General features: G+C 36.6%; 1 protein-coding gene across 4 annotated transcripts in view; it reads left to right on the top strand.

Moving 5' to 3' along the window:
* Positions 1-27,903, top strand: part of tmtc1 (transmembrane O-mannosyltransferase targeting cadherins 1) — a 570,135-nt gene that overhangs the window by 24,374 nt on the left and 517,858 nt on the right. For 2 of the 4 annotated variants that reach the window (XM_039761862.1, XM_039761863.1), the window contains exon 2: positions 22,613-22,790. In XM_039761862.1, the coding sequence (XP_039617796.1) occupies positions 22,613-22,790 (178 nt within the window). Of the gene's footprint in view, positions 1-21,996; positions 22,079-22,612; positions 22,791-27,903 lie in introns of those variants that run through there. The other 2 variants (XM_039761865.1, XM_039761866.1) reach the window with 2 other exon arrangements.

The following is a 27,903-nucleotide window of genomic DNA, read 5'->3' on the forward strand; positions in this document are numbered from 1 at the left end:
GTCTTCACACATTATACACTTCATGTCAAAATTTTGTCGTTAGTACTAAAACATGAAAAAGTTTGTCTTTTAGGTTTGTGTTCAACATTTCTTGCATTTCCTGTTATTCTACACTTACATACATCTTTGTAGACACGGACACAAGTGAAATGCATGTGTTCCAAATAGCAATATATTTTTTTAGCCTATATAGCTCTAAGTACCTGACTCCCTGATAAACAAGACTTGAACTGGGAGAGGTTTTTGCACTTTCTGTGGCGGTGGGGGGATGGGATAGTATGCTGCTTGCTGCGTGGGCTTATCGACACATTTACAAGACAAAAGATGCCGATGGAGAGGTGGGAACGGATTTAAGGTGGGCTGGATTTACAAGTTTTTTTCGTAAGCTTTGGTAATTCTAATGTTAATTAACACCATGCAGTGCTTCGAGTTTTTAAACACAGAGGAATTCACTGGTCACATTTGTTACTTATGAGTAATTTTTAACAAATTAATCTTGTTCTCATGTGACATCATATTGTTTTGTCGTGGGTGCCTCCATTTTGGGGAGTTTATTGTTGACAGTTGCTAAGCTGTTGCTAAGAAAGGAAGACCATAAGTGTGCATCATCGAAATGGTATAAAGGTCAGCATTGTGAGCTTCCTGGTCCAAGATTGTGAATTCACTTTATACTTTTGATGCTTTTATCTTTACTGTTTTTAAAAGTCTGATTCATGAATTATGGTTCCATTTTTGACTTCGATTTAAGACTAATGTAGCTTCGGTTACAAATTAATTAATTTAACTTATGGATCTGTTTGACTACATTCTCCTGAATTCTCCTCTCCTGATTCCAATATCCACCTTTACTGTTGTTTTCCCTGTGCAGTCAGTACATATCCATCACATAGTACTGTGTTAATAAAAATTAATGAGTTGTTTTAATAAGGGATGGTAGTGGAGGACTGTAATGTACAAAATTTATAGCGCTCTTATTGTTAGTAACCCGTAGCAAGTAAAGCATATTTTCTGCTTTAACTGCCCTTTCCATTTATGGTACCTTTTTGAGAATCATGCAACATACTTGTAGTCTAGGTACCAGCCATCTGTAAGTAAATAAATTAGATCATCTATTGCAGTTTTTAGTTTGAAATGCTGAGTACAATTCTGAAGGCCAAGCTGTCTTATGTATTTTTAGAGCAGGTTGACCTTTAAAAAATAAAACTCTATTGGACAGGGGCTGTGAGGAACAAGGTACATACTGTACAGTATTCAGTGAGTGAAGAAGTTGGCTAACATCTTCCTTTTCAGTAAAATAATTTTATCTTAATTATGGAATTTTGTCATTTAGATTACAATGTCAATTCTATGTGAAAGTATATTAGGTTGATTTAATGAAGTAAAGCAAGAGCTTAATCCATCACATATTGCTGTAGAAAACTATAGCAGGATGATATTTTGCAGAGTGCAGGTGTCTGTAAGATTGTTTTTGAGTTGAAATTGTTTGAGAGTGGGGTTGTCAAATGCAGTATCTGTATTAAAATATAATTCAGATTTATTCCTAAAAGGTCTTATTCAAAGGCAAAAGCTGACATTTGATTGTGAAAGAATGGTTGTTTGTTTCACTCCCACTATTTTTTGCATGGAGTCACTGTAGATGAGCTGTGCAAAGCTGCAGTATTTTCCAGATCTGTTTTTATACTTCAATGCCACAATCGGCCTTTTCATAATTTTGAATGGTTAGCTTATCATCTTCGTTAATAAAACTTAGACACATAGACTCATCACAGCACAGTTTGGGACAGTTTCTTTTTCCTATCCCACTGCTTATCACTTTGATCTGCAAGTGTACTTGGGATAGTTTTGGTGCCGTAAAAGTAACATTCTGCATCTGATCCGATTTGTTGTTTAATGCAAAGACCTTCCTATATAAGCAAATAGGAAATAACTGGATAATTCTAATTTGTTTCTAATCATTTAAAATTTAAAATCCCCACTTTAATGTGCCTCATCACAGTTAGCCAACATGTTATGTCCCTCAGTTAGTCTCTTTCTTATATGGCTGCTGATTTGATACATAATGCCTAAAACAATGAGGTGTAATTAGAAATATCACGCCACCTTTATTAAAATACTGCTTCATCTTTAAAGAAGAAAAAAGTAGACAGATTGTGTGGACCCTGACTTGATACTGTAACGACCCCTCTTCTCTGGGTGAGGCCACATATGCTGCATGGCTTTTTAATCTGAATGCTGTGATGTAAACAGTATCCTGCTGCTTGACCCTCGGACACCTATAAAATAGTAAAACAAGTCTGCCTTTGACTTGCCTGCCTCTTGGCTGCACTTTTACATCACTTGCTATTGTCACCCTGTCTAACTCTAACTCTAGTAACTCTTCTCCTGATCTTAAACCACACTGCATGTTTTGTATGAAAGCACTACTACTTATGCCTCTACTCTGTCACTTAACTCTACCAAGAAAAGGTGCTCTGTGCCCTCAAAAAGTACTTATACTTGACTCCACCACAACCCATTGCCCACATGTCCTAGAACAGTGGGAAACATCACATTATGTTTGTAGTTCAGGACACCAGCTGAGTATAACAAACAGGACCTAAGCAAAATTGTCATAAGTGCTTCATGCCTTGCTGATGCACAAAAAGTAAAAAAAAAAAAAAAAGTAAAAATAACAGTATGGCAAAGAGCAGCAGCACATGTAACTCATAAGGATCTAAGCTTCCTTTTGCTGCTGATTTTATGGCTCGACTTCCTGACAAGGAGTTGTGTACCCAGTCATTAATAGTAGACTGACGGCATGATGGTGGTATTGATGTATCTCTTTTTGTAGGTTGCACCAAATCTGGATTTTGATGGCTCTTATGTTAAATAAACAGTTTATTGATTACCACTAGGGATTTTTATTTATTTATTTATTTATTTTTGCTGTTGGCGTTTGTTTTTGCCATGGCTGCCACTGCAGCCCTTACTATGATAATAAACTGCAAAAAAGCACATACAGATAAACATTTAATTTCACCATTAAGTTCACATATACATTATTTGCTTATTTGCTCATTTTTAATTTTGATATTTGAACCTTATTTTTTTGGATAATTTGACAGCCCTAGTTGACAGGCATTAATATAGTTACAGTATGAGTTCAGAAGAACCTAAACATAACTTATATCCATTCATCTATTTTAATAACCTACAGTACTTAGGGACTGTAGACTATCGCAAGAGGAATTAGTCAAGACTGTGGAGGAACACACAAAGGCATCACAGGTGCATGTTTAAGTCAATCAAAAAAAAAACATAAAAATGAGGTAACTCTTATGACCTTGTAATTAGTCATCTGCTCCTTGCACATTAGCTTTGTTTTGAATTTATCACCCATATATTTCTACCCCTTTGAAATTCTCTATGCATGCATTTAAAAACACTCACACTCCTAAACACAAGGACATTTTCAAATAACCAGTTAACCTAAATATATGTGTTTATACTGAAGGAGTAACTAAGAGTCAAATCGAAATATATAATTTGCTTTATTCAGTCAGATCATGTGAATAATCAGCTGGTACTACTGTCTTTACATTGGCTTTTATTTGTTTTATATACCTTAAAAAGACTTGAAATCAGATCTGTCTCTACCAGTCATGATATACTTCGGCTGATAATGGTGGTGAAGTGAATTTAACTTATTTTCTTCTAAAACTGGCTTCCATTTGCTAGTTGTTATACAGTAGTGATATGTAAATTTTACACTATGTGGACATTGGAGCTAAAGGGACAAATGGGAATTCTGTACCATTTTGTTTCTGTTTACGGGCTGTGTGATATATTGCGTCTTACTTTCAAAAGGGGTTACGGTAGTCAGTTTTTATAATGCAAAGAAAAATACTTTTTGTGTAAAACATATTGTAGTGTCTTCAGCTTTTTACAGGAACAAAACAGGTAGTAGATGACTCAATTTTTGTACATTATCTGGACAAGACTTCAAGAGTGACATGTTGTAGCTGTTATTGAATTTATAGGAAATAATCCATGTCAAGGTTTTGTCCAGGAATTAAAAATATGTAGGTGTTGATAACAATCTAGTGGAAAAATGTCATTTTGAATTGTTAATCAAAAATTATCATCATTATAATCATCCACAACAGAACTATTATTGAAGCACTTTATTTGGACACTGTTTTGAAAGAAAAAAAGAAAGAAAGACTAGTGAAAGCTAGGTTAAGAGAAGAGTGTCAGGAGTGATTTGTGACAGACGGATATCAGCAAGAGTGAAAGGGAAGGTCAACAGGACATTAGTGAGACCAGCTATGTTATATGGGTTGGAGACGGTGGCATTGATCAGAAAGCAGGAGACACAGCTGGAGGTGGCAGAGTTAAAGATGCTAAGATTTGCATTGGGTGTAACGAGGATGGATAGGATTAGAAAAGAGTACATTAGAGGGTCAGCTTAGCTTGGATGGTTGGGAGACAAAGTCAGAGAGGCAAGATTGCATTGGTTTGGTCATGTGCAGAGGAGAGATGATGGGTATATTGGGAAAAGGATGCTAAGGATAGAGCTGCCAGGGAAGAGGAAAAGAGGAAGGCCTAAGCGAAGATTTATGGATGTGGTGAGAGAGGACATACAGGTGATGGATGTAACAGAACAAGATGCAGAGGACAGAAAGATATGGAACAAGATAAGAATATTACATAAGACCAATTAAAAAAAAAAAAAAGATTTTTAATAAAGAAATGTTGGCCTGTTGAAAAGTATGTCCATGTACGCACTCAATACTTGGTTGGGGCTCCTTTTGCATGAATTACTGCATCAGTGCGGTGAGTCATGGAGACGATCAGCCTGTGGCACTGCTGAGGTGTTATGGAAGCCCAGGATGCCTTGATAGCAGCCTTCAGCTTGTCTGCATTGTTGGGTCTGGTGTCTGTCATCTTCCTCTTGACAATACCCTATAGATTCTCTTATGGGGTTTAGGTCAGGTGAGTTTGCTGGCCAATCAAGAACAGCAATACCATGGTCATTAAACCAGGTACTAGTACTTTTGACAGTATGGGTAAGTGCCAGGTCCTGCTGAACAATTAAATCAGCATCTCCATAAAGCTCTTCAGCAGAGGGAAGCATGAAGTGCTCTAAAATTTCCTAGTAGACGGATGAGATTAAATACTTGAGATCAACAGTAACCGAGTAATGGGGATTTTGGTAGAGAGGTGAAAAAGAGAGTGCAGGAATGGATGGAGAAGAGTTTCAGGAGTGAAAAGTGACAGATGGATATCAGCAAGAGTGAAAGGGAAGGTCTACAGGACGGTAGTGAGACCAGCTATGCTATATGGGTAGGAGACGGTGTCACTGACCAGAACGCAGGAGACAGAGCTGGAGGTGGAAGAGTTAAAGATGCTAAGATTTGCATTGGGCATGACAAAGATGGATAGGATTAGAAATGAGTACATTAGAGGGTCAGCTCAAGTTGGACGGTTGTGAGACAAAGTCAGAGAGGTGAGAATGCGCTGGTTTGGACATGTGCAAAAGAGAGATGCTGGGTATATTGGGAGAAAGATAGAGCTGCCAGGGAAGAGAAAAAGAGGAAGGCCTAAGAGAAGGTTTATGGATGTAGTGATAGAGGACATGCAGGTGATGGATGTGACAGAACAAGATGCAAAGGACAGAAAGATATGGAAGAAGATGATCCGCTGTGGCAACCCCTAACAGGAGCAACCGAAAGAAGAATATTTGGACACTGTTTTGTAACTTATCACTTATTATGTAAACAAACAAGAAGTACAGTGGTGTGAAAAACTATTTGCTCCCTTCCTGATTTCTTATTCTTTTGCATGTTTGTCACACAAAATGCAGTTTTTAAATGATGGTTTTTATTATTTAGGGAGAAAAAAATCCAAACCTACATGGCCCTGTGTGAAAAAGTAATTGCCCCCTGAACCTAATAACTGGTTGGGCCACCCTTAGCAGCAATAACTGCAATCAAGCGTTTGTGATAACTTGCAATGAGTCTTTTACCACGCTCTGGGGGAATTTTGGCCCGCTCATCTTTGGAGAATTGTTGTAATTCAGCTTTATTTGAGGGTTTTCTAGCATGAACCGCCTTTTTAAGGTCATGCCATAGCATCTCAATTGGATTCAGGTCAGGACTTTGACTAGGCCACTCCAAAGTCTTCATTTTGTTTTTCTTCAGCCCTTCAGAGGTGGATTTGCTGGTGTGTTTTGGGTCATTGTCCTGTTGCAGCACCCATGATCGCTTCAGCTTAGGTTGACGAACAGATGGCCGGACATTCTTCTTCAGGATTTTTTGGTAGACAGTAGAATTCATGGTTCCATCTATCACAGCAAGCCTTCCAGGTCCTGACGCAGCAAGACAACCCCAGACCATCACACTACCACCACCATATTTTACTGTTGGTATGATGTTCTTTTTCTGAAATGCTGTGTTCCTTTTACGCCAGATGTAACGGGACATTTGCCTTCCAAAAAGTTCAACTTTTGTCTCATCAGTCCACAAGGTATTTTCCCAAAAGTCTTGGCAATCATTGAGATGTTTCTTAGCAAAATTGAGACGAGCCCTAATGTTCTTTTGCTTAACAGTGGTTTGCGTCTTGGAAATCTGCCATGCAGGCCGTTTTTGCCCAGTCTCTTTCTTATGGTGGAGTCGTGAACACTGACCTTAATTGAGGCAAGTGAGGCCTGCAGTTCTTCAGACGTTGTCCTGGGGTCTTTTGTAACCTCTCAGATGAGTCGTCTCTGCGCTCTTGGGGTAATTTTGTTCGGCCGGTCACTCCTGGGAAGGTTCACCACTGTTCCATGTTTTTGCCATTTGTGGATAATGGCTCTCACTGTGGTTCGCTGGAGTCCCAAAGTTTTAGAAATGGCTTTATAACCTTTACCAGAATGATAGATCTCAATTACTTCTGTTCTCATTTGTTCCTGAATTTCTTTGGATCTTGGCACGATGTCTAGCTTTTGAGGTGCTTTTGGTCTACTTCTCTGTGTCAGGCAGCTCCTATTTAAGTGATTTCTTGATTGAAACAGGTGTGGCAGTAATCAGGCCTGGGGGTGGCTACGGAAATTGAACTCAGGTGTGATACACCACAGTTAGGTTATTTTTAAACAAGGGGGCAATTACTTTTTAACACAGGGCCATGTAGGTTTGGATTTTTTTTCTCCCTAAATAATAAAAACCATCATTTAAAAACTGCATTTTGTGTTTACTTGTGTTATATTTGACTAATGGTTAAATGTGTTTGATGATCAGCAACATTTTGTGTGACAAACATGCAAAAGAATAAGAAATCAGGAAGGGGGCAAAGAGTTTTTCACACCACTGTATATGAGACTTACTCATCTTTCAAGTTTTCTTAAAGTTTTGTACTGTATCTGTAAATTATCTGTAATTATTAGTTACTACAGCCTGTTACATATCAAATTCAGCAGGGGCAGGTGTGTATTGCAGAATTTAGTGAGTCATATCACAAAAGCATTTACTAGCACATTTTGAAACTGTTAGACTACAGCAGGTCAAGGGTTGTAAAGTCTCACAAATATTTTATACAATTGTAAAGCAGGTAATTCATAACAGCAACAGAAATATTCACACATTTTGTATTATGGATATACCGGTATACTAAAATTAAAGTAATTTATATTATAAAAATGGATGTAAAGTGTTATATATATACACACACAAATGACCTCTTTTCGCACATGTATGAGGACAGGTGAAAACCCAGCCACAGGGGATGCACAAACCAGTATGTTTATGAATTTAACTTTAAGTAACCTGTAAACCTTATTAAGATTTTAAAAAAAGATATATCTCAAAAACTATGGGTAATAGAAAACATTTCTGTACTCAGGATGACAAATACTTTTGAAACATTCTAAGTTATACTGTGGTAAAATCTTTGTTGATCTGTGTAATACAAAAGAAAAACAAAGAGTAAAAGAAGGATACACAAGAGCAATCTATAGTGTATGATAAATATTACAGATAATAGTGTTGTAGGTTTTTTAGTTTTGGAGAAGTAATTTTTGCATTGGAAATTGTGTAATTGGTTTGTTTTATTCAGATATTGATGCTGTGATTCACTTACTTCCTTGTTATCTTTGTTGTTCAGTTTGTTCTTATGTAATACATTTACATTTATTTGCTTGGCAGATGTTTTATCCAAAGCGATTTACAAAAGAAGTAAACAATTAAGTAACGTTAGGCTAGGGCCTGTTTGTTCAGCAAGTTTAGTAGAACAAGTAACAAACGTTGTTTGCCACAAGTGAAAAAATGTAATAAGTGATAAAATTACAATGATATGTTGCATTTGAGAAACCAATTAAACTTGATGTAGTAACAAATCAATATAAAAGGTCACAGAGCAAAGTTTTTTTTCAATCAATTAGATAGATATTCACAGAACAGAAGGGTTGTCAGTTGTTTCTTAAATACATTGAGGAAGTCATACATGGAGGCAGACAGCTCACTCCACCAACTAGGAACTACAAAGGATCGAGACTTGATACCATGCAGCGGCTGCCTCACTAAACGTTGTTCACTGGCAAACCTGAGTGGACGTTAACTATCCATGACTGGATACAAGTGCAGTTTTTTTTTTTTTTTTTTTAGAGAAACTGTATCAAAATTAATCAGTTATGGTAAGCAATAGGCTTATACTTAAACAGAAATTAGCTGATCCAGGATTTTGTGGCCAGGGATAGGGGCTGAGAATGTGGAACTGGTTGCTTGGGCCACATGAGTCTATTGAATATAATGTGTTTGGAATGCCCCAGGAACTATTGGTTATTTTTCTTTCATTTACCTAAACAAGTGATGGAAACATTTTATTTCTGATCAACTACTTTGACTGATTAGTGGCCTTGTTAATAATCTCATTTTAAATTGAGATAAGAAACTTATTTTTTCCTTTCCTGACAGATGTGGTGGGGGAAGGAGGGGAAGGGGAATAATTCTGTCTCAGCTTAACTTACGATAGAAACCAATTAGACTTTTGGTGGGAGTCAAATCTTTTTTTACATTTTTTCCCTTTCGTATTTGTATTTTTCCTTTATTTTTATTTTTATAAATTCAAAGTATAAGGTTTTATTGAAATATCCATCCATCCATTATCCAACCCGCTATTACCTAACTACAGGGTCATAGGGGTCTGCTGGACCCAATCCCAGCCAACACAGGGCGCAAGGCAGGAAACAAACCCCTGGCAGGGCGCCAGCCCACCACAGGGCACACACACACACCAAGCACACACTAGGGACAATTTAGAATCGCCAGTGCACCTAACCTGCATGTCTTTGGACTGTGGGAGGAAACCCACGCAGACACGGGGAGAACATGCAAACTCCACGCAGGGAGGACCTGGCAAATGAACCCAGGTCTCCTAACTGCGAGGCAGCAGCACTACCCAATGTGCCACCGTGCCGCCCTTTATTGAAACAGCATAATTTAATAATACTGTAATAATGAAGATTCAGTGCAACAAAAATTCATATTATGGTACGAACACCAAAGACTGTTTTAGAAGACCTGTTATTAGTCCTGGAACATTTTCTGTAACACACTGGCAACAATTGCTGTGGATAAGAAAACGTTCAGGATCACATTTAAATTAAGTCTGACTGGTCACATAATGAGTTGGAGATGATAGGAATTGTCGTGGAATGCTGAGATGATCTCTACATTATAATCAGGCAAGTCTCATAGTTTATATTCATGAATGTGGTTTGATCACCAGAGTGCTTTTTCAAGAAAATGTCTCCACATTTTTCAGAAAACTGTATAGCTTTCTGTGCTGTGTTCAAAACAATGATAATTTGACAGTTGAAGGCTTCCAGCATATTCAAAAAATGCAAGAATCAAGCAACTAGTATGTTATGTTGTCACTATTTTACTGTAACCTGCTATATATGTAAGCAAATAACCGTTTAATTTCACATTTCAATCACTTTAATGTCCAATTATGCTTTTCCCTTTGCAAGCAGTAAGATCACTACACACCTAAAAAAGAAAATCTCCACTTATGCTTGCATGTAAAGGTGGGTAGAGTAGCCTAATCCGTTACACTAGTAAAAGTACTATGTGTGTGATTGCGTTCTGTGACCCTAAAGCTGGTGGATGTTATTTACTCCACAACACATGTAGGAATAACAACATATTTTGCTAATTTAAAGTTCTTAATGAACTTTCCAATATTCAGTTGTAAAATGCAATATTCCATGGTTATGCACACTCAGTCATATATCAATTAATATGTACAGACATCAGGAGAACATACTAACTCCATATAGAACCTGACCAGGATAGCAATCAAACCTGAGCTCTTGGCAGTTTGTGTCAGAAACGCTAGCTCTGTGCCACCACTCTGCTCATTAAAGCTAAATGCATACAAGTAACATTGTTTTGGCTGATGCCATTGATTAAGTGTTACACAACTGCTTAGTCTGTCACTAGAATGTAAAATCATGTGTGTGTGTGGGATAATAGCAGCAATCAGGCGTATCTTTGTAAAGTAAGACAATTTTACGTGTGGTGGCAATAAGCTTTCTTAGCCCTCCCCAAATATTAACCAAAATAAATGATAGCTAATAACTGCACTCTAATGCAAAAACTACAAAATTCAGTGATCTTTTTGTTACTCTTATCAGTTTAACTTGATTTGATAGCTAGATATTATTATATACTGTAATATACTATTAATGGTTATCTTAGGGCATCAAAGTCAGACATCAACGCTTTAAGTTTTTGCGACTAGCAAAGCTGGTGAATTACTGATATTCTAGGTCTAGCCACACTACAGAAGAAAAGCAAATGCTTAAAGCCATTTGTTTTCATAAGTGGGAGATGCAACATTAAGATTGCTGAAATTCTTACCTCCCTTGGTATGCAATCATGTAAAAGGTTTTCTTTTCCATTTTCAGTCTAAACAGTGACTGAACTTGAGTTGGAGTGGTCAGCTCAAGTCCTTGGAAAATTGTGCATGTCATAGATTTTCAAATTTATTAACAGGATCTTAAATAGTAACTAGTAACATCTGTAAGTGATGGGCAGTTATGACCAATGAAATCCACAATTTAAGTCAATGGAAAGTAATGAGCCTTCACTATTGGCTGTCAGCTGTGAAGGGGAAAACTGACTTATAGATGAAAATGACCAAAGAAATCCACAAGATAAGCCAGCTAAAGGTGAGGAGTTGGCACTTGTTATTCGCAGATGAAGATACTTAATAATGTAAAAAAGTAAATGTGAAAAATTCAAATGCAATGGTAATGAGGGTAACAGAAATATAACAGACGAATAATACGTTTTTTTATTTACAAATGTACTTGAGTACGAGTTAAATAGTTTCATTGCTAAAAAATGCTCTGACAAGTATAATTTTGTCAGTGCCTAATAATTCTTAATAATTAGGCGGACTATTCTTCTGATTGGTAGTTCCAAGATCACTCATTGCTTCAATACTGATAACCACGGTAATGTTAAAGATAAGCATTTCATGACTGTAGAGTCTACACCTAAAAATATCATTAAAGGAATAATCCATATTGTAAACAAAAAAAAAGAAAATGAAAGAAATAATTTTTGTTATTTTAATATACAAATTGTATCTACCGAATCAAAATATGAAAATAAAATCAGAAACTACTTTTGTCAAAATGTTAAGTGGGAAGGAAATAATACATTTGCAGTTTTTATTTCATTTAAACATTTGCATTATCTCTTCAGTAAAATACATTCTTTGACTACAATTCACCCTGTCTGAGGTTAGCCTCAAAGATTCTTTAGCACATAAGGAAGCATTTCTAATAATGACTTTATAGGAATGGTAAATAAGCAAATCTATTGTCTAGCAGCAGGTACATTATTTCTGTAAATATTTATATCATATAGTATAAAATATAAGTAATTTACTGTTGTCATTTTAATGTATTTTCTTTCTTAATTTATATTTTTTCTTTGTGTTTGCCAAATGAGCCTACTTTTAAGTGTAAGTGAATTGGTCATACATGCAATATAGTATGGTAGATACATCAAGTGAGGCTGGTAAACTCTGTAATATGTGCAGTTGTCTGACAAATAAGATGAGCATGTATTTGCATGGCCTCACATGTATGCAGTTGCATGGCTAATTGTAAATAATGGCACCATTTTGTTTGTGATATTAATAGTTAATTGGTCATTTATTTCCTTGTGCCTTTGGAAAGTTTATTTTAGGGAATGAAGAGAATAATAAATGCACATGGATGTTTATTTTTTGAAGTCCCTTTTTGTCAAATATTTGTGGTGCTGTTTTAAACATTAGAAAAAAATATGTTGTTGCACTTAACTGTAGGCACAACTGCCTGGCAAGCTCTGCACGATACCAGGATTTAATTAATATCCTTTGTCCTGAAATCAGAATGTTGCCAGATTGCTGATGATTTTTTCCATTTCAGTACTTGTTTCTCTCTAATTTTTCCTTCCTTTTTGTTATCAGCACACACCACTAATCAAGGTAGACCCTTGTGACTGGATAATATTTGCCATATTAGTAAGACTGTGAAGTACTGTTGTGCAGGGCCAGCTTTTGTGTTATAAAATTTTAAAATGAAAGGGAAAAACATAGCTTAGCCTGTTGTGCAATCATAAATAATAACATTATGATTTTAATATGAAGTGATTAAAGTGTAGCCTTTTTTTATTATAGTTATTGCATATTCAAAAAATTGTTTCGTTTATCACACATCAATATCCTGAAACTTGTTAATTACTCAAAATTAAACAAAAAACAAGGAAAGGACTGCTTAAGAGTAAACTGAATTGAGTTCAGTTGAAGATTGGCACAATTGTTTGAGCAGTTGTTGCATACATCCAGGAGACTGGTTTGAGCTGGGTGAAAGTTCCTGTCCGTTTTGCATATTTTTCCCCATGTCTCAGTGGGCCTTTTCTTTTGTCTCATGTTACCCAAAATGGCCAAGCTTCATGTTGACTGATGTTTTATAAGGACATGTATGGATGTATTACGTCACACTGTTGCAATTTTTTCCTGTGAAATGAGGGTTGGAATACTCTTTACACTTGGAAGTAACAGGCATTTCTGGTGATTGTAGCATGATCGTAAAACAATTGACCACATTAAAAGGTGTTGTAAATGTACTTGCATTTGAAGTTAGTCAGAAACAGATCAAAACTACAGTAACAGCAGTATACATTCAAAGGTGTTTCTTTTCCATATGCAATAGACACATAAGTGGAAGCTGATTTGAATTTTTTGCAGGGAAGGTAACATCTGACCTATGCGTAGACATAATGCATTTACTGGAGATACAGTTTAATGCTCGTTATAAATATAAGATGGCAGAATTTTATTTGGGTACAACTCAAATATTAAAAACATATGTATGCCAGGTATAAGTGGGACTTTGTCTCTCATAAACCTTAGTGACGCACATGTTTGGTGTTAAAGGAAATATTTCTTCATTTTTTTTTTCTCCACCTCTGTTATGACATCCACAACATGATTTACACAGTAGCAGTTTAATTTTACCTATCATCTAAATAACATTCTAATTTCGAGTAAACTTTACAAATATTTTATTTTATTTTATACTAACTGGTAGAACCAAAATAAAACAAGGGTGTTTTCAGACTCAAATTCTGAAAGCATCTTGACTAACCCCTCAGCCTGCAATCAAGCTAAAGCCTAGGTTACTTTCATCCACTATACAACAGTTCTGACTCACAATAGTCAATAAATACTTCCTATGTTATGTGTAACAAACCGTAAGATAAATGGTAAACAAGTTTAATGACCTATGGAGTTAAATTTAAAAATGATTTCTCAATTTTTTGTAAGGTCATTATAAAACACAATGTTTGACCAAGCTGTTCTGGAGATCCAGAATTTAAAAACTCCTTTTAAAAATATAAACTGCGTGTGACAGACAATTGTTTTGCTAATGGTAATAAAAGGTCAAGATATTTCCACTTTTTCTTCTGCTTTGTGGTGCTGCCCTAGCAGCTGCAATTTGTACCCCCTGAAGAGAACCTTAGAAGAATAGTGAACATAAAAAAGTCATTGATAAAAACAAGGCATTCAGACCCATGCTGCTTTTCTGTTTCCTGTTTGCCTGTAATCAATGTGAAACTTAGTCTTCCTCTGTGCCACCTTCCTCCACACATTTCAGGGTAAGCAGATCCATCAGTTAACAAGTTGAAATGTTTCTTCAAACATCTGCCAACCATCTGTTTTAATTCAGCTTCCAGCTTTTCTTCATGTTATGCAAAGTAACTGTTTTATATCAGTTGTAGTATTCTTTATTGTTTCAATACATTTAACTCTGTATGCAGGGGAAAAAACAAAAAAAATTGTTGGGAAACATAGAGCCATGATTCTATCCCGTACCACAGTTTCTGCTTTTTCAGTCTTTTTAGTAAGTAGTTACCATAAAGAAACATGGACTTGTTTAATTGTTACTATACTGTATATTCTCTAGCCAGCAGACATTAGTCATAGCCAAATCTGCTCAGCATCATAGCTGGTGACTGTAATGGTTGTAAACCAGGAATAAAGTATATTTGGAGAAAGAGTCTATGGGAAGAAGCCCAGTTCTTTAAGGTTAAATAAAGTAAACATGAAGATCAAAGCTATGGAACAGCAGACTAAAAGTACCATCCATGGCTATAAATATTCAATTATCTCTGATCTTTCCTGGCAACACTTGGCCAACTTGCTTAGTTGCCAGATTGAGTGATTTTATGCCAAATTGGGCTATTTTTAAATCTGTTGTGTATGAAAAAATGGCTTGGGCATGACTCTTCACTTTGGGCTATTTTTCTTGAAATTGTGTGCGATTTTATAAAGACTAAAAGTGTACATGTGCATTTCCAAGTACCTTTAGCCTATGACATTGTCTCTTTTCAGTCCAACCTATGACATTGAAATGTCATGCAACCTGCTTAAAACCTGTCTATTTTACAAATAGTTACAGTTCATCCAACCAATGACCTTGCGGTTTCAGCTATTCCTATCCAATTGTTGATAAACGCTGAGTAGTCTGGCTAAAGGAGGAAAACACAAATGGTTGTCCGGAACTGTAATCCAGTATAGAAGTTATTTTCTTGGCAAGTCCTCTACTGTCACACCACATCTTGTAAACATGAGAAAAAAAACAGAAAAATAGAATAAAAAATGTATTAGAGGGTCAGGAAAAAATTATCTTCATCTAAAACAATCGATCTGTTCTGTTCTTTAAGACAATACTAAGGTTTAAGGCTCTAGCTTTGCTGGTAAGTAATCCTTTCTTATCTAAATGCATCATTTATAAGAAAACATTAAACTATAGCAGTAGATTTTTTAAAAGGGTATTTCCGGGGTAAACTAAACAAGTTATATTTCACCATGATGTTTGCAGTAGTGTTGATTGTGTTTAGTTATATCAGATCATTCCAACAAGGGAAAAAAAATAGAGGTTATACACACACTGAAGAAGAAAGAAGACTGTCCAGAACAGTTGAGAGATCAAGTGAAGGCTTACCTGTGATTTACCTTTGTATTATAGAGGCTGAGTGGGAAGAGACAGGTTTCATTTTAAGTATCAAACTTGAATGAAATATTTTTGAAGTCTTCTTTAATGTTAAAGTTGATGTAGATTCAATGTCTCCATTTATGCCATTGATGTGTAAAAGAGTCAGTATATGAATGTCATCTTGATCCTAGGCAAGCTGTTTCAAATTTTGAATGTCAATAATATTTTTTAATATCCATTTTCAAACTCATATAATATTTAATTACAAGAAGCTACGCTTTTGCATTCATGCCTATGCAAAACTTAAATAATAATTGCTCAATCACTACTTCCTTGAGCATGTTTTTGTGTTGAATAGACTTTCCATTTTAATACTTTAACAGGATAGCAGATGCATAACAGACAGTAAAAATGAAGCTAGTTTCAGAATTCAATAGAGAATTTGGAGTGGGGTCAGGCACTCTTTAACCTGAATTTGACGAATGGGCTCAAAGGAGCTTAACACTAGAATTACCAGAGCCTAGAAAAAAACTCGTAAATTCGGCCCACCTTAAATCACTTTGCACCCCTCCATCAGCCTCTTTTGTCTTCTATATGTGTCGATAAGCCCAAGCAGCAAGCAGCCTGCTATACCATCCCCCCCACCGTCTCATAGGGATAGGGATAGGGAGAGAGTTCAAAGAAATGATCTGACTCTGAGCTGAATGAGCCAGAAATTATATAGTTAATTTTAAAATGGTAGTGAAATTGTCTTTAGAAGGTTCATCCATCCATTTTCTACCCACACATTCAGTTCAGGGTCAGGGGGAGGTGTTGCTTATTGTCTTAATAAGGTATAACATGTTTTTTAAAGAGTACATGGGGTGAATCCAGTTAATGAGTATTTTTAAATGTTTGGGCTCAAAATTTTTAGGAAAAGGAGAACAGTATTGTGGCCAGAGTTGAGAGACCATGTTAGTGTGCTGGCATGGTCATTATTCTTTAAATATGTAGCAGCAAAATCTTGTCTCACTTTAAATAATTTTCTAATAGTTCCTCTAGGGAAACCCTTTTTGGAAGCCGATTTCCCAAACCCATTGGCCACTGAAAAATGGACAGTTGTCTCCCAGCTAGGTGATAATGTATGACTGTAGATACATATATAAGTATTTGGACTGGGAGAAGGTCGAGGGCTAATGCCTTCTTTACCTTCTTGTTGCTATATGATTATGTAGCTCCTTACATTACTGAAAAGGACAAAGTAGAAAAGGATTATCTCATTTGAGTACTGACTGTCAGCACAACCCATTCTTTTTAGCTGAATGTGTGTTCTTTCTTCTTGCATGGTTTGTGTAACTCTTCGGTCAGCTAGCAAAAGTGTACTAGGGTTCAAGGGAAACTTGGTAGATCAGCACAAATTAAAAATGATAATGAAAATAATATTTAGAATCCAGTCATTTTCCTTTTCTGTTCAGAGTGACACCACCTTCAGCATAGTAGTGTGCTGAGGTTTCTGTCGCCATGTCTAGAAATGTGTGGGCAGTGCCAGCAGTCTGCATTGGTTTACTGTGTCTGTGGTAACATGTATGATTTCAAAATGCATGCACAATCAATTATCAAAATTTTACTGACTGCAAAATATAAGATATACTTTAATAGAAATTATAATTGTTGTTAACATACTGTACATTTATAAAATATAAACGTTACATCATTTTTAAATAGTGCAATGCTATACAGTACAGTATTTTTATTATTTTATGCTGGTTAAGAATTTAGCCTATAGTGCAGTATGTTTGTGTCAATTTGTAAAAATATAATATTTAATGATGAATTTCACAAAACTCTTGAGTGACTCCCAGGTATTTTTATGTCATATAAACTAGTTACCCTTTATGTACTTGTTAGTGATGTGCAGATATTGAACAATACATTTTGTGAACTGAACATAATGAATAAGGTGGCAAACTTTCTCATGGTTTATTTCTTTATTTGTGTAATGTTCAGTGTGTTGTTATTGTAGAAGTCATTTCAAAAAGTAATACCATGTGAAAATGGAATTCACCAAGAAAGGATGAACTTATTGAGACAGTAAGTAGGACTGGAGCTGAGCCAATGTTTGAAAAAGCTGGGTAAACTACTGTGTTGCTCAAAAGTATTTAAATGAACTATCCTATGATAGACAGTTATCAGTGTTTACATCAAAACGGCATGTAATTGTAAAAGAGGCACCCACCTGTGCTGTTCATAATTTGTAGGAATATACGGTGACATCACAGTTTTCAAATGGAGAAATATACAGCTGTTATTTTTTTAGATTCTTGCTATGGTGTTACAGAAGCACTAAATTAAGTAATAATCCGGCAGAATTATAGAGAATTACAGCACTGCAGTTACCTAGAATTGTTGTTCAAATTTGCACCATGGGGAATCTTGACTCATGGAATCCCAGTAGATGGAGAGATGTTACAAGCTTCTGTATGTTAGGCTGAATAGCCAGTTTTTTCTCAGAACATTATTCTCAGAACATCTTTTTCATACAAAATAAATCATTAAGAAGAAAATAACATTTAGAACATGATATAATGGTGTTGCTGTGCCAGTATGTAATTTCTTAATCATACTGCTATAACACTGTGTATTTGTTAGCTGCCTGTTTAGGATGCATTATAATTATTTACATTTGACGCACTGGCAGATTAAGCATCTTGCTCAGGGTTACACAGTGAATTGGAGATGGTAATTGAACTGGCAGCTTAGTGGTTTAAAAGACTACAGGTATTTTCCAGCCAGTACTCCACAATGCTGGCTTGATCAGAAGACTGTCCCCACCTAAAAATATGGTTATTTTCTCACAGAATTTGCAGTCCAGAAGTAGTCTTCACTTACATCAGTTTTATTTTGAAATTTTGCAGACACTACCAGATTCAGATGTGTTTGAATCCCCAGGCAGTTGGACTTTTGTTTCAAGCACTAGTTCCTAATATGCAGCATTAGTTGACATACTTGGTGTTGCCTGGGTATATTTGTAGACTGGGTTATGGAAAGAAAGCAAAGGTTTATGTGTTTTTTAAATAGTGATCCTGTTACTAGGTGCACCATCTGTCATCCACACTGCGTCTCTATCAATGTCTCTGCTGTCATGAACTGGGAATTTGTTCTTTTTGGGTCTGATTGGATTCCAGAATTGCTGTAAGTCCTTGTTGAACTGTAACCATGAACATTGTCATGTCTGACTCGTCCTATAAGTTCAAGGTGAACAATTTGTAGTGGTTAAATTATGAATAGAAGCCGACAGAGTAGGAGTTAGAAAACAATACTTTGATTCTCCTTTGTGTTATGTTGTACTTCCATTCTCTATCAAGTCCCAACACCCCCTGCAAAATACTCCTTTTTATATTACAATAGATAGAAGCAGCACACATTGAAAACAAAAAATCCCAGGAGGATTTTAATACTTGCTCTGAGCCAGTGGGTGCCACTGGTGTGCAAACTATAGCTCACAGGAAAAATAAAAACCCACTGGGACTCCCAGGGTCAAAATTTTGGGTTCAAAGTAGTCTGTTTCGTCAGTGTGGTCCTAGAGAGCAACAATCCCAAATTTGGTCTAGATGGGATCGTGTCATTGTGTCTGACATAATTTTTGCTGTGAGTCCCCTGGAACCAGCACAAAATGTCCAGTATTTCACTAGTGATAACATGCACACACCCATTAGTGAGCAACATAGTAAAATTGAGCAGCAAGTCAGTAAAGCAAGAAAGAGCAACTGGGGCAGTGAGGTAAGCATGCCAAAATTAAATTGTATTCTATTGTTGTTTACCTAAATATAAATAAGGTAATAATTAACATATACTTTATTATGCATTAAAAAAAGTGGAGAGGACAACTACTGCTTTAATACCAATTACAACTGAATCATAATTACAGTGTAAGTAGTGTTATCCACCTTAATAAAAGGATAAGTGTTTGTGTATCTATGTGTCTGTCTGGTCACAATGTCTCTGTCATTACAATAGATGGTGTATCAGAAACATTTGTAGTAACAAAATGCATTGCATTTTTTGTCACCATTCCATTTTAGATCAAACCCCTGTTTAGAGCAACAACACAGCTTTAAAGAATTTGGTATTGACCTCCTTAATACTAGAAGAATGTGAAACCGAGTAGAAAGTGCATTCGTAGAAAGTAGCTGTTTCAGGACTGAAAATTAGTCCTCTGATGCCATGAGGCAGTAACACTTAAGTATTTTCCTTGTGTGCTGATTATTAGTATTGCATGTTTCAAATTAGAAAAGTAGGGACATTTATTTTGTGTTTAATATAATGTAATATTAAATAAATTGTTCCTATAACTATATGTAAATGTGTCCTGTGATACAGTATTTCAAAAGTACAGTATGATTACAGTTTTAACATGTAATGCACATTATGGGCTCTAAAATGATTGGCATCTCATTCTGGTTTGTTTTTATCTCCTTTCTCTTGTTGTTGCTGGGGTAGGCTTTAATAATGACTCATGAAGTTATAATATGTAGTGACTTCAACCGTGGGACTTTAGAAGGAGCTATGACAGTTCTCCACCAGTTTGTGATGTGTTCCACTTGAGGAAATAATAAGCTGAACTTGCTGTATGCAAATGTGAAAGATAGATTTAAATGAAAACTACTGACACCTTTGGGGAAATCTGACCACAACTTGATTCATTTTATTCCCGTCTACAAGCCTGTTATTAGACAGCATCCTGTTATTACCAGAATAGTGAGGAAGCAGAACAAGGAGGCTGAAAGGGCTCTGAATCACTTCTTCCAAATGACAGACTGAGAAATTATGTGTGAGTCACATGGGGACAGTATTGGGGCATCCTGTCCCTGCATCACAGACTATAATAACTTCTGGGTCGACGTAGTGGTACCTACAAAGACAGTGCATTGAAGTTAGGATATAGCGGGTTGGATAATGGATGGATGCTTTCCAAATAACAGACCGTGGATTACTTAGGAGTTGAAAATTCTCCTAAATGAGAACAAAGAGCATTTAAATCCAGTTACAAAGAAGCTCAGAAGGGCATGCAGTGTGAGCTAAAGAAAAAGCTGAGTGAAGGAAGGGGTGCTTACAGAGCTAAAACAGAAAACATATTCACTCAGAATCAACATGAAGGATGTCTGGAATGGACTGGGTATAATTACTGGACTCATGAAATCCAGGACTAATGTGCTAGAAGGAAATATGAACAAAACTAACACCCTGTACTAACTTTTTAATAGATATTCCCTCCCACTGCCACCTTCTTCCAATGACCAGTCAACCCACACCATCTTTACTACATCAACAACTCCTACCACGTCAACTGGTATAGCCAGTGATGTCCACCTCTAACCATTGGGCTGTCCATGACTGAAGACCAAGTAAGGAGACAACTGAGGAAGCTACAGACAGGAAAACCCATGGGACCAGATGGAGTCAGTCCTCGAGTTCTTAAGGCCTGTGCTGACTAGTTTTGTGGTGTCCTCTGTCACTTGCTCAATCTGTTTCTAAGGCATGATAAAGTGCTGCTGCTGTGGAAAACATCCAGCATTGTGGCATTCCAAAGAAGGCAGGCACATCTTTACCTAATGACCAGTGGCCCTTACATCTCACATCATGAAGACTTATGAGAGAATGGAACTTAACTATATGAGTCCTCTTGTGGGTAGACCACCTGGATTAACTGCAGTTTGCCTATCAGACAAAGATTGGTGTGGAAGATGCAATTATCTATTTGTACCACAAGGCTTATTCTCACCTGGACAAAGTTGACAGCACTGTGAGGATTAAATTTTTTGATTTATCCAGTGCCTTCAGTACCATCCAGCCATCCCTGTTAAGGAGTAAATTGAGAGATACGGAGGTTGATGAGCCTATGGTGTTTTGGATAATGGACTACCTGTCAGGTAGACCACAGTTTGTGAAACTCAAGGACTGTGTTTCCGATACGGATGTGAGCAACACTGGAGCACCACAAGGAACAGACCTGCCTCCTTTTCTTTATGCACCCCAGATTATAAATATAACACCAGGTCATGTCATTTACAGAACTTCTCAGATGATTCTGTACTTATAGGGTGTATTGATAAAGGGGTTGTGACGGAGTACAGGAATCGGGGGAGAACTTTGTTTTGACTGCTTCCAGATGACCGAGAATTGTTTGCATCTTAACATCAGCAAACCAAGAAACTGGGTATTCATTGTCACTGCACCAAAGAGCCCCTACATCTGGTCACAATTCAAGGAGTGTAGGTATAGGTGGTCCACTTCTACAAGTACTTGAGGGGTCCACATTAATGACAGGTTGGACTGGTCTTAGAACACAGAGGAACTATATAAGAATGGGCAAAGCAGGCTTTTTTTCCTAGCAGACTGAGTTTCTTTAATGTGGGAATTAACATCCTTCACATCTTCTATAAACTCTCTGATCAACAAATGCTATATTCTATGCCATGGTGTTCTGGTCTGGTAACATTCAAGAGAGGCTCACCGAACCAACAAGATAATTAAAAGGACAAGTTCAGTTCTAGGGTGAACTCTGGACTCTTGGAGATAGTAGCTAAGGTGAGAGTTAAAACAAAACTGAGTGCAATTAAGGACATCCTCTCTTTGACACACTAGCACTGAGTAATTTCAGCCAATGAATTATTTAGCAGAAACGTGTCAAGAAATGCTACTTGGGCTCCTTTATACCAACAGCAATATGTCTTCATAATGCCTTACTGTGACTGTGACAGCCAAATCAAAAGTTTTCTTTCTTTTTAATGTTCATATTTGTTCAGACGAAAGCATATGTGTATATTTATTGATTTATTTACTCACTTCCTTATCTACCTATTTATCTATTTATTTGTTTAAAGAACTTCTGTAAAAAGCTAGATTTTCTTCAGGGGACAAATAAAGTCTGTCTGTCTAGGCTGTGGATTCTCCTCAACTTGTACTAGAAGAATCTGGCTTAAAACAGTGAGCTAGGTTCACAGGACTAGAAAGGTTCACTGGATTAGCTTTGTTTTGTTGCATTCTAATGTCATGAAAATGCATAGCAAAAAAGTATTTTCATAGTTTAAATGGTAAGTCTTTTCCGTTTTTCTTCTGCAGGTTGAACATTCTCGTTTGCGGCATGACACCAATGTCCTTCCATGCAGTGAATCTATTATTGCACTGTGCAGTGACTGTCTTATTGATGTACATATGTGAAAAGACAGTGTTTGATGACAACATTTTGGCTTTCCTCACAGCCCTGTTGTTTGCAGTCCACCCAATCCATACTGAAGCTGTAAGTATCAACACCATTTATCCCTTGGAATCTTTTATATAATTTCTCATCATATTTGGAAAAAAAATGCAGTAACTTGTCAAGGGGACAATAACTTTTTGTAGATGATTTTCACATTTTCAGGTAAAGAAAACTTGTCATAGCTAACTTCCAGTAATTATAGAAAAGCTGTTTTTTACCTATAATATATGTATTTAGAAAATATTGTTATTATTTTTTTCAGCAAGTTAAGTGTTTTCAGTTCCTGGAATAAAAGGCTTGTTTCTTTCCCCAGTTAATGGGAGTTTAGTTTTAACAGCAGTTTTTAACTACTGTATTATTTAAAAAAACAATATTTACGGGGCAGAGAAAAAAACACTTGTCTACTATTGCAAATTCAATACTGTAAATGTGCATAATCATTAAAAGTATACTATAGTTTAAAAACAAAAAAGACACATTATTGTGACACTATTGTACCTTGAAAACTTGAATCCTATATATTTCTTCTTTAAAAATAAAGTCAATCAATAATTTTCAAATGGAAGAAATTTTCCACAGAACTAATCTCTGACATGCTCAATTATTCATGTTAGTGCAATCACTAACTTATAATACTGTACAATGAGTGTGTCATACTTGGACTTTCTTGCAAGCCCTGTTACTACAGTAGATGATAGCTTTTAATATGACTTCATATTTCCATCAACCTACAATATCAATGGAGTTTTTTTTTTAGTTTTTCACTGGACTTTATTCTATGCAGATCATCTCTTGGCACTCATTTCTCATTTTTTTCTTAAAGTTACTAAACCCTTTGTTTTCTTTTTTCTCACTTTTCGCTATTCACGTTTAGGCACACATTTTATCTTTAGCCATAGTGAACCTTGTAGGACTGACTGACTAGCACCGGCATTGCCTTTAGTATCTATAAATAAAAACCAGAGAGAGTACCACAAACATTGACTAGTCTATAGGGTGATCAATGGGGAGGGTGGTTTTCAACTTCAATTAAGGATTATTTTTATTGTTTAATATAGCAATTGTTATAGTGGTGTCCTTAATTATGAAATTACCTGAAAATGTATTATTATTAAGTGTATTATACAAGATACTCATGAAAACACTAACACAGGTGTCACTGTTCAGTCTTAAAGTATATATATTCACCATGAGTGGAAGCTTTAGTCCACCCAGGAAAACTGGAAAAATCAATATTCACAAAGCAGAAACTAAGCTAGAGGCCCAAACAGTGTGAAGTAACTATACTACTTATTGTACTGCCATGCCACCCTGCTTTTTGTCACAATAAAACATACCATTTGGTAATTCTTAACCTGCATAGGGCTCTGAACTTGAAATCAAGCAAGTCTTTGCCAAATGTGCAGTTTGAAATGCATTATGCCAACTTTTCCTTATTTCAAATGTTTTCAGGACAGCCAGGTATCCTTAAATACATTTAAAAGGAAGTATCTTAGTAGTACTAAAGATGTGTTTTTGAAAGTACATACAACTATTATCTAAGCACTTCTTATAAAGTTTTTTGTAAAATATTTGGGTAAGTATGATGGCCTTTGCTTTCTCACTGCTTTAAGTCCTGGACTCAAACAAACTACACACATATCAGCTAGGCAATCATCCATCCATCTATTACCCAACCCGCTATATCCTAACTACAGGGTCACAGGGGTCTGCTGGAGCCAATCCCATTCCAACACAGGGCGCAAGGCAGGAAACAAACCCTGGGCAGGGCGCCAGCCCACCGCAGGGCACACACTAGGGACAATTTAGAATCACCAATGCACCTAACCTGCATGTCTTTGGGAGGAAACTGGAGTACCCAGAGGAATCCCACGCAGACACGGGAAGAACATGCAAACATAAATTGACCTGGGAAGCGAACTCGGGTCTCCTAACTGCGAGGCGGCAGTGCTACCCACTGCGCCACCATGCCGTCAGCTAGGCAATCATTCCACTCAATTCCATTACAACAGAAAAGGTTTTAAATTGACAGAATTTTAAATGCTAACTGTTAATATATACTATAATTAATTATCCTTTGCTGAAAATATTTTGTGCTAAGTGGAATACAGACAAGCAAGGAATTCTTTATAGCCTCTAAATTAGATTAGTTTATGTTTCAACATGTTTTATGTTTGTGTCTTTCTGTGGTTTTGTTACATTGATATTTTATTGTTTTTACCTAGGGCTAAAACAGAGTTGCTGTGCCTTTGAATACTAAACACCGCCAAACAGGCTGGCATCAGAAAGGCAATCCAACCTTAAAAATTCTGCTTCCGTACCCCCTCAAATAACTGCCAATAACTTAGATAATGGCAATAAGTCTCATTTTATGTGTTTGTTAACCCTTTCAAGTTATTAAAGAAAAGAGAAACTTAACATGTTTAAACATTTACATTTTCTACTTTAATAAAAGTCTAGAAATATATTATCAGGCCACATTAAAAAAAACACCCAAGAATCAAGTATGATTCAGCAGGCTATGAAAGTGGCAGAAAAAGGTATAAAGTGGCCCTGACGGAGATACGCTTGGGGTCATTTGTTGTAGAACAGATTTTTCACATTGTGTGCTTAAGATCTGCTGGAGCTGATTTATTTTTCTTGAAATGGCCTAAATCCCGAAGGTTTTTACATGCCAATACAAATGGAAATTGTTTCATGAGTATCACAGCATAAATACACAAAGGAGAGAATTTGGCCTTTTGAGAGATAGAGAAAAGCCTTTTCAAATAAAGTTCCAGAGCAATCTAATTTGTATTGCATTATGCTTGCTACTATACATCTGGATTTTTAGAATTGGTATATATTTTTTCCAGTTTATGGAAGTGACCCCTATAAATTGCATCTACAAGATAATTTAAAAAGAGAGCAGTTTCTTTAACTCTGCTTAGGCTGATTAACTCTTACCTTCCTCTGCTGGAATAATTGTTATATTTTGCCTCTTTGGCATAATAGGTGTTTGTGCCTCTGTGTGTAATTTGCAACTGTATAATGAGACAGGTTCTTTACATATTTTTACATATATAGTTATAAGTAGATGTAGACCTGTATAGGAAAAATAATCTAAAAAGTGGTCTTCATCTACATCATGATTGATCAAGTCAGGCTGATTAGAAATAACACAACACAAACATTTTAAGTTGTCTTGTCTTTGTTAAACATATTGTTTAAATATGGCAGTAAAGGATTACAAAAGTATGCAAATGCTTAGACCTAGTGAAACTCCCTTTGCAGCAACAACCTTAACCAAATCCTTACTGCAGCTTCTGATCAGAACTGAATTAACTAAAAGGTATTTGAACCCATTAAACTTGTATCTCGTGAAAATCATATTTATCTTAAGCATAACAAATGCCTCGTAGCGGCAGCGTGTCTATTGGATTTCTGGTGACGGACGGCCTTATATGGGCAGGCACTCAATTACGTAGGAGGCGTGGGTAAGGGGGACGCAATATAGGCAGGCAGCTAACTACGTGGGAGGCGTGGTGATGGGTGACACAACTCTGCCTCACATGGCGACCAAGCTGCAGGCTATGGCCGTATATATGTACATAAGTAGGATTCAGTTATGATCGTTATGCGTAGAATTTCGAAATGAAACCTGCTTAACTTTTGTAAGTAAGCTGTAAGGAATGAGCTTGCCAAATTTCAGCCTTCTACCTACACGGAATGTTGGAGAATTAGTGATGAGTCAGTCAGTCAGTCAGTCAGCCAGTCAGTCAGTGAGGGCTTTGCCTTTTATTAGTATGGATTATGAGTTCAGTGAAGTTCACATGTTAGAATAATTCATGTAGGAATCTGGAAAACTCCAAAGGGATGTGACACAATGGAACTTTTTGTGCAGTATTTCATTTTGGTGGTCTTTTCACTGGTGTATTGTGCACTAGTTTAGTATTATTATTTTTTCATGATTTTAATAAATATCTGAATTAAAAAGTCCTCTCATTTATAAACTATAGTTGTCAAAGAGATCTCAAAATGACTTTAGAAGTAGATTTTTGTTGTCCCACCTTGGAAATGACAGTATTCTGTATTATGTGAATTTCCCCTTGGGATTAATAAAATATCTATCTATCTATCTATCTATCTATCTATCTATCTATCTATCTATCTATCTATCTATCTATTGTTTATTCTCATTTCCTTTTCATTTGTTGTGTTAGTTTTTATAGGCATATAGGATCATTATTGTCATATCTACTGAGTACAGTGAAATTCTTAACCTCCTGTGCTAATTGACGTGCCACACATTGACACTGCCCTTCATGACTGAGATCTTGAAAAGTGTGTATTCAGGTTTTGTATTTATTTACACTATTTACAACTAACAAAAGTCCCGCACACAACCCAGTGTCCCTGCACCAAACACCCTACGTCTGGGCCTTCCAACAGTCCTTCCTTCACTACCTGCACTCCTCTCCTCCTAGCTTCATCCTCTTCCTCCTGACTCCGGCTAATGACCTCTTATATATCCACCCGGACATGCTCCAGGAGCCCTCTGACGATCTTCCTGCAGCACTTCCTGGTGTGGCAGAAGTGTCGCATGAGCACCCGGAAGCATTCCGGGTGTCCCTGGTAATCCTTCCGGCAGCATGTCCGGGTTTGGCGGAAGTGGTGTCATCCAGGGCTCCTCAATCTTCTGGGCACCCCCTGGTGGCCCCCATACAAACCAGGGCAGCTGCCTTCTTGTGGTCCAGGGTTGGCATAGTCCCTCTCCCAGTCCTTCCAGGCGTAGCCCCCAGCCGACCGCCACAGTAGCTTTAACTGAAAACACCAGTAATTTATTATAAGTACATACTGAATATGAGAGGTTACATAGTTAACAAAGGATCAAGATAATATGTAATGGTGAAAAACCAAGTAGGACCCCTATATTAAAACAGCAGTCCATACTGGCAACTGGAGAGCCCACCCAACCATCTGTTTGACACAGAAATTGTGCTAATAATGGTGTAACATATGCATGCAAAAGGTTACATGGAAATATATTCTCCAAGTATGCCAGACTGAGAGGCTTTATTTTTAGAGAATAAAAAAGAGATTCGAGTGGCCAGTAGTAATGTCCTGTTATCCATATTGTTACCGGATTATAAAATGAATATGCGCACTATTT

The sequence above is a fragment of the Polypterus senegalus genome, chromosome 8 (genome assembly GCF_016835505.1).
Source record: "Polypterus senegalus isolate Bchr_013 chromosome 8, ASM1683550v1, whole genome shotgun sequence".
In the NCBI taxonomy this organism is placed as follows: domain Eukaryota; kingdom Metazoa; phylum Chordata; class Cladistia; order Polypteriformes; family Polypteridae; genus Polypterus; species Polypterus senegalus.